We start from the raw sequence: 12,941 nt of genomic DNA, 5'->3' as shown, positions 1-12,941 counted from the left end.
TTGTCTTACATTACCGGTCCAAATGCATCGTCAATTGATAACTCCACTTTTAGATTAAACAAGTAAATCTCTCAAAGATTTAATTTGTTAAGAAGTAAATTCTAAAGGAAGGAGTTTATGGAGCTAAATTTTCAACAAAAAATCAGTTAAATTTTTGAAAATGCACAAATGCTACCTTGCAGAAGTGGTGCTTCTGCTTCAAATGAGTGTGAGACAAAGAGGTCCCCACCTCAGTTGTTGCAATTTTAAATGGAAAACTAATAAGTATACAAACGCAGGCTTGATAATTATCTCAATTCCCCACCTTCCAACCTTGGTTGCTTTAGATGAGTTGTTGCTTGTTTAGTCCCTACTTTCACAAAAGGAGTGCCATGCCAACCAAGCACATGCATCCTTATAACCATTCTTTAGTAATTGTTACTTTGGCTACCAAATTCTATGTGGCATGACCATTGCCTGTCTTTGGAACATGTAGGCCCCATGGGATAGCAAGCACAGGGACACGTGGAAGGATGCAATTGGGGCATGAATTAATCAAATTGGCTGAGATGGGTGCCAAGGAATCTGTCCTCCTTTTTTTAACTTTAGAAGTACGTCGTGCCGCGTTGTCTTCTACATCGGAATTTGGAACCCCACCCTCCCCTTGGAGAGTTGGAGGAGCAGGGGGCATTTTTCGATGTTGTAAAGGAATTTTGCGGACGCAAAGGAAAGCAGGGGGGGAGAGAGAGAGAGAAGAAAAAGATCCTAAGCAAGTGCCTAGTGAAACCCACTCAATTAACGCAAATCATTTTTTTATTTTTTTTACTCCCATATGTTCTATTTTATTATGGTACGAATGGCCTAATTGAGGTTCATTTAGTAAAGGGGGGCGTGAGGGGAACCTCAATATTCTAATGTTTGGAGTTATGCATGGCTCAAGTCCCTATGATGTCTAATAATGGCATGTATTAATGTGTGTGAGAGAGAGGAGTATCTCTATTCTCTTGGTAGGTATGTGCAATTTTAGCTGCCAACCCAAGTAGTGTAGGTATGAAGTATGGTTGTATGAAGTGGGTGAGTCGCACCCTGGTTTTGTCCGGAGGAGTTTGTAGCATTACGCGTTACAAACAAACAGCGGCCTACTTTCGCTGGCTATTGACTGCTGCAATTAGGGCTCGTTTGGTTCGCGGAAAGTATTTTCCCTCCTAGGAATATGATTCCTGGGAATCAAATTCCTAGAAAGAGGATACCTAGGAAAGTACTTTTGGCATGTTTGGTTAACCATGGGAAAATGACAAATTTCCAAAGTGCTTATGTTTGGTTGACCATCCACTTTCCTAGGAAAGTTATGTATAATTCCTATTATGCCCTTAATAAAAATTAGGTCTTTAATGCCTCTTTAATGCTTCTTTAATGCTGAAGGGTCTTTTTGGGAAAAAATAAAAAAGAAGTGATTCCCACCTCATGGGAAAGTAACTTTCCCATGTTTCTCATGGGAAAGACTTTCCCATGAAATGTGGGAATCATATTCCCATGGGAATACAACTTTCCCATCTCTCTCCTTTGAAAACTCCAACCAAACAAGAGGCATTTCATTACTTTCCCGTTGACCACACTTTCCCCCCTCCTTTTTCTGCGAACCAAACGAGCCCTTAGCTTTTTGTGTAATATATCTTAGATAGGACGTGTTTGGTTTCTCAGAGTAGGATGGAAGATAATTTGAAACAAATTTTCATGAGCAAAACTATGGCGAAAAACGCATGTAATTTGGGGACACATTTATAACATGTGAGAGTTACATCCTATATAGAGACCATAATTATTGATTTAGACAAATCAATTTATGGTTCTATGGAGTTTTCATGATAAAGAGAGACCATGTGAACCCCTCCACCAAGAATTGATAAATAGGGCACAATGAATCGTAAATTTGATTATCTTTGGTGGCAACGAATCATTACTTGACCCTAACTTGTTCGCATAGATTCATTCTAATCTTACCGTTTTAAACCAGGTATATGTTTGTCGGATTAGACCAGCCTAGATCTCACCGATCAATAGAACGTCGTGTAAGGAGCATAGTACCTCACCTTAAACTTAACCCCGAGCTAATCGATATATAATGATTGGATTAGTCTAATAGGACCTAGTTGGAGCATATTGGTTTTAATTTATTGGTTAGAGCAATCAAATTCATAGCCAACTCAATCTAGTGTCAAGCTTTCATAGCCCTAGAGCTTCCAATCGAATTTGCTTGACGAGCATCCAATTAAATCAATCTGATTCTTTGTGCTCTAGTGGGGTCTTAACGTTGACTTAAGTCAACCTTAACTGCCATTGGATCTATATTAGTTAATTCTAATCAAATCTATTTAATTTGTATAAATATTTAAAACAACGGTCCATAGCGGAAAAAAAAAAACAAGCAACAACGATTATCTAATTATTATTCTATTATCATGACTCTCATTAAATATAAGTAATGCTTTTTATTTTACATTTTCATGATTCATCCAAATAATATAATATTTTTTAAAATTTAAGTATCTGGCTAGACTTTTTTTTTTTTTTTTGCAGGAACAATGACGTGAGCAAAGAATGCCGTTATTCCTTTCAATATTAATTGTTATTTATTTATTTATATGGATAGATTTCAATAAAGCTCAAAAGTTATGACTTTTGACCGTTATTCCTGTAACAACCGCAAGTAACGGTTTGTGGAGGATTCATGATCGGGGCTGTTGCGGGATTTTCACCCCGGCAACAGCCTTAGTCCCAACCGAGCCGAGCAGAAAGAGACCGCGTCCCCCACGAGGTATTGTCCACTTTGGGCGCTCCGGTCCGCGCGTCCAGCGCTGACGGAGGGAGACGTTTCCGGCCCGCGCGTCCAGCGCTGACGGGGGGATTGCCCTCACGGTTTTGTCCCACAAAAGGGCCCTCGTGAGGAAAAGGCTTCGCCCTCCTCATTATAAGGCACGGAACCTTTCCGCTCTAGCCGATGTGGGACTAAATTCAAGGCCCCCTCCCCCCCCCACAACATAGCCCCCCCAGCGGGAAGGTTCCGGCCAGGTTTTACCCCAACGGGCCCCCACAGTCCTGGAGGGTAGTCAATGGAGAGAGGAGGCTGGCCCTCCTTCTAGCGCCATCTGTTGCGGGATTTTCATCCCGGCAACAGCCTTAGTCCCAACCGAGCCGAGCAGAAAGAGACCGCGTCCCCCACGAGGTATTGTCCGCTTTGGGCGCTCCGGTCCGCGCGTCCAGCGTTGACGGAGGGAGACGTTTCCGGCCCGCGCGTCCAGCGCTGACGGGGGGATTGCCCTCACGGTTTTGTCCCACAAAAGGGCCCTCGTGAGGAAAAGGCTTCGCCCTCCTCATTATAAGGCACGGAACCTTTCCGCTCTAGCCGATGTGGGACTAAATTCAAGGCCCCCTCCCCCCCCCAACATAGCCCCCCCAGCGGGAAGGTTCCGGCCAGGTTTTACCCCAACGGGCCCCCACAGTCCTGGAGGGTAGTCAATGGAGAGAGGAGGTTGGCCCTCCTTCTAGCGCCATCTGTTGCGGGATTTTCACCCCGGCAACAGCCTTAGTCCCAACCGAGCCGAGCAGAAAGAGACCGCGTCCCCCACGAGGTATTGTCCGCTTTGGGCGCTCCGGTCCGCGCGTCCAGCGCTGACGGAGGGAGACGTTTCCGGCCCGCGCGTCCAGCGCTGACGGGGGGATTGCCCTCACGGTTTTGTCCCACAAAAGGGCCGTCGTGAGGAAAAGGCTTCGCCCTCCTCATTATAAGGCACGGAACCTTTCCGCTCTAGCCGATGTGGGACTAAATTCAAGGCCCCCTCCCCCCCCCCCCCACAACAGGGGCATTAACGATTAATAACCTTCATGGCAATCTGTTATCAGAATTTCTGGCATCCACGTCGATTCCCAACCGTTCGATCGTCCACATGTACAGTCCAAGTCCATGAGCTTACACCGTAACTTTCTCCCTAGCGAAGGGCAAATCTCCTTCCATACAAAATTAACGGATACGGCGTCCCCATCGCCGATGTCCTCCTGGGGTTCGGTGGTCCACCGGAACTCCCAAAAAGCAGAGCAGGGCGGTCGGTGGATCTGAGGCATCACGCAACTGCAGCCGTCTGATCACTGGACCCCTCCTATGGGACTCCACACTGATGATTCCGGTGTGGGGACTCACGCCGGGTCCCCATATCTCATTAGAATCTCGCACCGATTCGGCCAAAATCTCCCGAGATATCCTTTTTAGATCTCCCACATCTGGTCCAACCCAACCACCCATTAAAGAAAGAAAAAGGTTACTGTGGAGAAACTTGCACAGTACTCGAACGTCTCTAAGTCCAGTCAATCATGACCGTTAAAAATCGAGACATTCTAATCTAAAGCACCATTAGACTATGGCTTACTTATAAATCGCCTTAAAATTTTGAAGATTTTTCTGCACGAATATCCTTCCAAAATTGATATTTACATATATATATATATATATATATATATATATATATATATATATATATATATATATATATATATCACTTGTTTTGCTATTCTAATTTTTTTTATTCTTATTTTTGCATATGTGCCTATGTCATCTAACACTGTTAAAAAATTAACGGTTTCGAATTAAAATAATTAAAATGTTTTTAATGGATAGATGTACAAAAAAAAAAAATATAAGGCGATCGCGATGAAGGACAAACAAATAATTTTTATATTTATTTTATTTTTAATTAAAATAAATATAGTTTTATTAATGGTGTTAGAACTTAGAAGAGCCGTTATATTAGGAATATTTGTACAAAAATAGTATTTTATGAAGATACAGAAATAAATATAAATTTCAAGAGGATATTTATGCTAATTTAAATTTTTAAAAGAATATTTATGAAAAAAAAAACTCAATTTTGAACCCATAAACAAACTCCTGTGCAAATAACGGCCATTCTAGGTATTTGCTACATATAGAATCAAACATTAGAGTGGACGTTTTGACAATGAGCAATTTGATTTGATGAAGCTGCAGCAGCGAGATTACAGCGTTATTGCAAACTGTAACGTAGACACAAGTGGTAGTGGAAAGGGGTAAAATAGTTACAGTCCTCCGCGAATTACTGTAACTGAGCTCATTAGAAAAGTTCAGATAAAATGAAATGGAGCGCTGGAACTAGGTAATATCAGAGCTCCACTGCTAGCTCCAGGCTGTGATAAGTCAAGTAAAATAATAAAAAACAATGTTAAAGACAGTGTTACATAGATTAAAGAATCTAATGAACTGTAAAAAAGTGTGATGGAATCAATTTTTGGAATATATAAATTGGTGGTAAGAGGAAAGGGGGTTGGGCACTGGAGTCTGTTCTTTATTTTTTTTTTCCATAGATTTTTTTACCAAATCTATATAGTTTTAGGGCGGTGCTCATCATTCAATTGGTCCTCTCCTCTTGTGCAGTGCTGAGGTATAAATGATACAAACTTTCCTATCCCACCTCTCTCTCTCACACACGCACAGCACTAGATCTCTTTTTCATCTATTAAGATACCTCTTTCTTCATTCAGAGATAGGCGTGTAAGGAGGCTTCCGGGCAGAAGAAGACATTTAAAAAGCTTAGCGCAAACAGGAGAAAGATCGCATTTTTTTTTTTTTCCAATTGTTTCGATGGAAAAAGCTTCAATGGAGGGCAGGGAAGTTAAAGAGGGGAGGAATCTCAAGTTGGTGCCTTTCCTTTTCCCACTTTTCACTGTGTGCTTTGGGCGTGGTCTTGTTTTGGCTTTAGAGCTTTGAGTGTGGCGTAGAGAAAGGGAGTGGGTGAGGCTTTGGCTTTGAATGGTTTGGACTGAGCTGCTCTGTTCTTCTCTGAAACCGATGCACTCTTGCTTCTTCTCAGGTTGCTGAGAGCAGAGGGGATTCTCTGATTGCCTTGTCTTTTCAACCCTTCTTTGCAACTGTGTTTCTTGTCCTTCGAAGCCTTCTATGTCCAATTCCTGGCGTTTTCTGGTGTTTGCCCGCTCGTGTTATTGGAATTTTTTGGCATTCATAAATCGATCCCTGCTTTGACTGATGATCTTTGAAGTTATTTGTCAAAGTTTATGCGATTTGTCTTGCTGGTAAAATGGGATCTTGAATTACTATTGCTGGGTTTGTATCATAAAAAAAGCTTTCATTTTTTGCTTAGTTTTGTTCTCGAGATCAATAAAGCTGCCGGTATCTGGAACAATGGCCTCTAATATGAGCTGGGGGCTCTGCGACATTTTGAGGATTCTCTTCTGAGATTGGTGGGTTTAGTGAACTAGGTTTTGGAAGAGGTTCTATGCTCTTGCGCTTTTTATCCATATGTTCTGTTCTATCAGCTGTCTTCGAATTATTCTCGACAGATTAGCCGACTCTTGTTATTCTTCTCTCGCTTTCTTAATTGGAAAATTATTGATCTTGAAGTCCTTCGCCCCTGCTATTTAAGAAATTACTTGTTTCCAGTCGAGTACTCGTCTTTCTTATTGGTTCCAACTCTCTTTATCAGTTATTTGGGTCTCTATAGTTGGATTGACATTGTTCTGGATCACCAAGATCAAATTTGGCAAAACAGATCGAGTTTGAATTTTCTTTTTCTTCTTCTTCTTCTACATCAAAAGAAGAGATCCAATTTTCGGTAGCTGTCTCTTTAAGATTTTCTTGTCAAGGGACAGAGAGAGAGAGAGAGAGAGAGAGAGAGAGAGATGGAAACGAATCCAAATGATAGGTTTGGGATGGAGAAAAGGAGTGGGGATGTCTCTGCCGACTGCCGATTCGGCAAACCGTCGATGGGTGCTGTTCCAGCCAACCCTGCCATTGCCATGGGCCAAGGTGTTTCCATGACTTCCTCCTCGTGTCCTTCAGTTCCTGGGGTGGACTTCTTTGGTCCTGGCGTCTGGAGCCACCCTGCCAACCCACAGAACTTGGGTTTTAGTAATGCTCAGACCACCAGAGGTGCCTCCAGTAGCATACCAATTGGAAAACCAGTTGCAGTGTCTTCTAAAGGCATGTTCTTGCAAGCCGTCCCTGGAGTTCTACCCCCAAGCCTCTCCCATTTTCCTTCTGATTCTGCTTTCGTTGAGAGGGCTGCGAGGTTTTCGTGCTTCAGTGGTGCTAATTTTGGTGGCATGATGAACCCTTTTGGCTCATCTGAATCTTTGACTGCGCACTCTAATGCCTCAAGAGGTGTCGCTGGAACTCAGGGCCTTAAGAGTGAATTAAACATGACTGAAGTTCCTAGGGATATCACTGTGCCAGCTGATCATGGATCCAGCAGCGGAAGTCCATCGAAGAACCGAAGAGACAAGGGGAGCTCCCTGGTTGGGGACTTGAGCAACGCGTGCCGAGAGGCCAATTTTACTGAAGTTGATCAAGAGAAGTCCCCTGAATTGGCCAACGCAGCCGGGAATTCTTCTTCCAGTGATCTTGGTTCGAAGAAGAGAAAAAGATCCAATCAGGTAGATGATAGCAACTTTTTCTTCCGATGAGCTTGTTTTGTTGTGACTATTTTCTTTTCCTTCTATTCTGCATGGAACTATAGACAAGATTTCTGAGTGGATTTTTCCATGGTAGGATATGGAATTGGACCAAGTACAAAGAGGCACACAATTGTCAATGGAAAACTCAAAGGATAATACTGAAACAAAACAGAATCTTGAGCAGAGCAACTCAAAGCCTAGTGGGAAGCTGGCCAAGGATAGCACAGAAGATCTGAAGGAAGATTATATTCACGTGAGAGCGAGGCGTGGCCAGGCAACTAATAGCCATAGTCTTGCAGAAAGAGTAAGGTTCCAGTAATGCGGCTGCGGAACTTTTCTTGTGTCTTGTTTCCATATAGAAGCTTACTTGGTTTGAATGAACTGATATTTTTTGCAGGTAAGAAGGGAAAAAATAAGCGAAAGGATGAAGTATCTTCAAGACCTTGTGCCTGGTTGCAGTAAAGTATGTCTAAAGAATAGTTTTTATGGCGTTCATATGCAAAATTCAATTATATGTTCTTATTTAGTTATGGAATGTTGTAGGTTACGGGAAAGGCAGTCATGCTGGATGAGATCATAAACTATGTTCAATCATTACAGCGGCAAGTTGAGGTATTTTTGCTCTATAACCATATAGTTCTAGTCTTGTTTTTGGACATGGAAGACTCTTATTCTTTGACCTAAGTGAACATAAAGCCTTGCATCCATATGTTGTTCAATATCATATATTTCTAATCATTTAGAATGAATTCACTTGTAAATATTGTAACTAATCGAATATCTTTTCTTCCCCCAGTTTCTATCTATGAAACTTGCAACTGTGAATCCACGAGTGGACTTCAACATAGAAGGGCTTCTTTCTAAAGATGTATGTATCATATCTCCTTTATTGCTAATGTTCGATCAGCAATCATCTGAAAGGATGTATTTTTCAGATCATAGGCTCAAAAGACAGTTAAAAATGGCATATTTATTGAGTTAAAAAGATAAATCTGGCTTCTTTGATGCTTGTTTTCTTAAAATTTATAGTGGTATAATTGGTTGATATAATCTGCTGCTTCGTGTAACAGCTTTTTCAATTCCGTGGTGGTTCTCAGTCTATGATTGGTTTCTCGCCTGACATGATTCATCCTCAGTTGCATCCATCTCAACAGGGTTTGGTTCAAGCTGGGATTTCTGGCATGGGAAGCCCTTCAGATGCAGTTAGGAGAGTGATGAATGCTCAATTGGCTGTCATGAATGGATTCAAAGAGCCTACACCTCAGGTTTTCCTACTTGACAATCCACCTTATGCATGAGGAAATGATATCACATCATATTTCATGCATCTTGAAAGTAAATTGATTTTGATTTTGCTTGGATCAGAATATTCCATGCATACAGGCATGCAGAAGTCATTTTGCACAATGGAAACATGAGGAATTGGGTAAATTGGGGGAAGCAAGAAGATGTTTCTCCCTATTTAGAGCACCAATAACTTAAGTTAGAAAGAGAGGCTTCAGCAAATGAATATTTCCAATTCTCTGTCTTCTCTTCATTCACCAAAGAACCAATAAGCTGAACTGAAACTATTATTAACCTGAGCTGTTACAGTTAGTATGTAATTGCCCAGAGGATGAATTAACAAAGGTATAGAGTAGCCTTTTTCTTGACCCTGGACTAAATTTTTGAAGTAGGGTTTTAAATTATTGTATGATATCCACCTCTGGCCACTAACCAGCATTTTTTTTTATGTTGATTCAACTGACACCAGCTGCAGTATAATTAAAGCACTTTTAGATTGCCATTCTTAATATAAATGTTAAACAAGTTAAAAAAAATTCGCAACTATAAATTAATCTTTAATGGGGAGGAAAGAAATTTCAATTTCTTTTGATTGCCTGCCGTGCTTGACCTGTACAAGGATGACTATTTTTCTCCTCCCATGCATAAATTCAAACTATATCTAATTCCCACATCAAGCTCCTAAACATGGACTCCAACCGAAGGGAGCATATGTTCCATTGTAATCACTTGCATATAGTGAAATTAGAGAAATCTATTTTGCACTTTCATATGTGCCTCTGTTTTAGATAAGTAGGAGTTTCTTTTTCTTAATGTAGTTCCAATTGTCTTCCTTGTTAGGTTATATATATTTTAACTTGCTTTCTTCTATCTTAAAGAATTTTCAAGGAGAAATTCCTTTGTTACTGTCTTTTAACCATATTTTTCCCATCTATCTAACCACATTTTTCAAACTGTAATATTTATGAGTACACAAATGCCTTTTCTGTTAAAATGATTCAGCAAAAATTCATGGAAAAGAATATGGGAAAGCATAGCCACTTTGCAATAATGTAGGCTAGTATATCATTCATGTTATCTACAAGTCATACTGTAATATTTATGAGTACACAAATGCTTTTTCTGTTAAAATGATTCAGCAAAAAGTTACAGTTCATGGAAGAGAATATTGGAAAGCATAGCCACCTTGAAATAATTTAGGCTAGTATATCATCCAGTTTATATACAAGTCATAAATAGCCACATATAATTGTAAATGTACAAGTACACTGAAGATGATTTTTTCTAAAGCCAGATGTTTCGTTCTCATACTATCTCAATCAAGAATACAACTGCCATAGATTGATATCCTTGTGGGAATTTTGCCTCACAACCCTAGGTCAAAAATATGAATAAAGTTTAAAATAAAACTCTTTCAAACATTTGAAATTTTAATAGTTATGGTACCTTTTCCTCGAGAGGAAGACTGATATTATCTTTAGATCAGAATAAAATAAAACTGGCATGATAATGATTTTAAACATCAAAATGTAGGAGTCAAGAATATTTTTACCTTAATTTCAAATTTACAATGCCAAATAATGCCCTTAGTTTCACCTTTTTTTAAACTTTCTTATATCACTAGCAAGATAACATTATGCAAATCTAGACTGCATAATTTTATTTAATATCTCTGCAGATACCAAGCGTGTGGGATGATGAGCTCCACAATGTCATGCAATTGAGTTATAGTACCAATCCTCCTCTCAGCACAAAAGAGTTGAATGGTAAACCTCGTGATGGCTTCCCCATATGAAACTATGACTCTATCAGAGTTCCTTAGCTAAGATAAAGTCTCCTCATCTGGCTTCATGGGTTTTGCTGTCACCAAGTTTTTCAGAAGTCGAGCTTTGGTTATTACATATAATACATTTCAAGCTACCCTTTTTTCATACAAAGCTCATGCCCTTGCAACATGGTACCTAAGAGGCAAAAGGGGATGCATATGCTCATCCGATAGCTCTAGTGGAAAATAGCTGATTCCACTTTAAGCATCCAAGTCCAAAGCATTGCCTAAAGTTTCCTTGTTGTATAGCAATGGCTGCATGCCCTGCAGTTGGTTATATCATGTACTAGCTTCATTTCTTTTTATTGGAAATCTTATAACCATTGTATGATGATGTTGGAATCAACAGCTTGGCGCATGTAGCCCAAAAATCCTGAACGGATCTGGTGAAATGGCCCTGAATATCAGGGTCTTTTTTATATTTGAATACGACTGATGAATTTTTTTTTAATGTCTGCATGCCAGTAAATGTGTTTGTAAACACTTAGGCTTTCCTATATCTGAAGTCAAACTTCCATGTACAATGCTCTAGTTCATATATCTAATCTTTTTCTTCTCAAAAAATTATGTCCAAATTTTCCTGAACTAAAGATTCTTTTGACATGGCTAATTTGCTAGAGGAATATATAGAGCTTGTTGATATGGTGATTTTCAGGAACGATCTTTCTTGATAGATTTCGTGGCACTTTGTGCAATGGAGCAACATTCTATGTCATTTCCTTCTGCTTACCTCTTTCTTTCTCCAAAAACCAGCTTTGGTTGGTTTAAGAGAAGCAATATGTAATGCTTGGCTAGCATAGAGAAGAAGCAATTGGAAGTGACTTACTGTTCAGAGGAGCATCTTTATTTACCTGCATCCTTTGTCTAAAGTCTTATCAGATTGCGGATCTAATCCTCACCGGTGAAAGGGAATTGATCATACTGCAATGGGGCCTGTCTGATGCTTAATTTGTGGTTCTTTGGCTGATTGCTTCCAAAATTGGAGTGAGCAACATCTCCCTGTTAAAGATATAGCTGATGTCGTGAGAGGCTTTGGTGGAGGAACTGTGATCCGACAAAGATCTACTGGCGGTTAGCCTGGGACACCAGTGGTCCCAAAGCCTGAAGGAAGGCGTTCTACTTCAACAATAAACTCAGCCTGAAGCTTGCAGCATATGCCATTACTTTAGCTTGGCTAGTGAAGCCTTCAACAGTGCTGTGAAACCGAACCAGCAACACTTTCCAAGCACGAGATGCCCCACTGCTTCATATAGGCCTTTCCTTTGGGCCACATCCAACTGAGGTTGTGGGAGATACAAACCTAATAGAAACTGCTACGCTTTGTCCAATTTAAGGTAAACAATAAAGAGGTGGTTAGCTTCATAACCAAAAGGAATGGATGGTTGCGTTCAAGAGGAAGACTTGATCATGCATGAAAGCTTATTCAGATTGGGCTGTTACATCCTAGTTATGTCCTCAATCCTTTTCTGACGGTATTATGCTAGTGATTCACAGCAGACAACTCTCTAACATGGTCTCCTCATCTAAAAATAATGAAGAACGGGTCTCTGAAGTTCTAGGTGATGGTAGGTCTATCCAACCACCAGTGGCCTGCTGAGCCAACATGGGCTGACTGACAGGAGAGCATGGAACCCTCCAAAGCTGCATTATGGGTGCAACAGCAAGGACATGCCATGATCTTTGTCCAACTGTCAAGAATTAATCATTTAGGCACTCATCATGAGTTTCATGTTGAATGTGGGGCACTCTTGTGAGGTGATTTAGTATCTAGAAATCCTGAGGAGTATATTACATGATGTGAAGCACTAGATAATGTGACAATATACTAGAAGTAAACCTACGACAATAATTGTTATATTTCATGAGGCTCCCTGCCAGACAAACAATTCATGAGTTCCAGGGAGAATGTACAATAATACCAGATTCTTGTTCAAAGGATGTAAAAAGATTGTATTTTGATGACATAGAGAAGACTAAATTGTTACTCCCCTTGTCATAGCAAAAACCCTCAACTTGATTACCTTGCTAGACATTTGCTAATAAATCCATTTTGATAGTGTTCCTGTTGAGATTTGGCCCGACCCAGGTGCCGTGTTGATGAGGTCGCTGGAGAGGTTGCCCTATTTGTTGTTCTGGTCGGAGGGGTCAGCTTAGGGGTTGTTGCATGTCTCCAAGATAAAAAAGAATGGAGAAAGCTAGACGCGAACTGTGATTTTGATGCCGGATCCGACCTAAAACAATATAGACAAAGGAAAATCACTTACCAGAGAGGAACCGATGGAGACTCTCGGATGCCTAATTCAGACAGCTTTCAAAAAACAACGAAGGTGTTATGAGAGTGGCAGAATAATATCAT

At 40.4% G+C, this 12,941-nt stretch overlaps 1 protein-coding gene across 8 annotated transcripts; it reads left to right on the top strand.

Annotated features, from left to right (window-relative positions):
- The first annotated feature begins 5,303 nt into the window (after positions 1–5,303).
- LOC103712747 (transcription factor bHLH49-like) lies at positions 5,304–11,036 on the top strand. Of its 8 annotated transcripts, none has more exons than XM_039127497.3 (8): positions 5,304–5,447; positions 5,548–7,455; positions 7,571–7,780; positions 7,874–7,939; positions 8,020–8,088; positions 8,273–8,344; positions 8,547–8,741; positions 10,439–11,036. In XM_039127497.3, exons 2-8 carry the CDS (start codon positions 6,703–6,705, stop codon positions 10,553–10,555), a joined length of 1,482 nt encoding a protein of 493 aa, XP_038983425.3. In that variant the 5' UTR covers positions 5,304–5,447; positions 5,548–6,702; the 3' UTR covers positions 10,556–11,036. The 8 variants fall into 8 exon arrangements, with proteins under 8 accessions (XP_038983425.3, XP_008797587.4, XP_038983430.3 ...); XM_008799365.4 differs by having other exon boundaries at positions 5,312–5,447; positions 8,631–8,741; XM_039127502.3 differs by having other exon boundaries at positions 5,312–5,447; positions 8,613–8,741.
- Positions 11,037–12,941: the final 1,905 nt, after the last annotated feature.

Source organism: Phoenix dactylifera, chromosome 2 (assembly GCF_051530095.1).
Source record: "Phoenix dactylifera cultivar Ajwa chromosome 2, Ajwa_hap1_PhDact_Kaust_v1.1, whole genome shotgun sequence".
NCBI lineage: Eukaryota > Viridiplantae > Streptophyta > Magnoliopsida > Arecales > Arecaceae > Phoenix > Phoenix dactylifera.
Note: the sequence above shows the minus strand (reverse complement) of the source record. Positions and strands in the feature narration are given on the sequence as shown.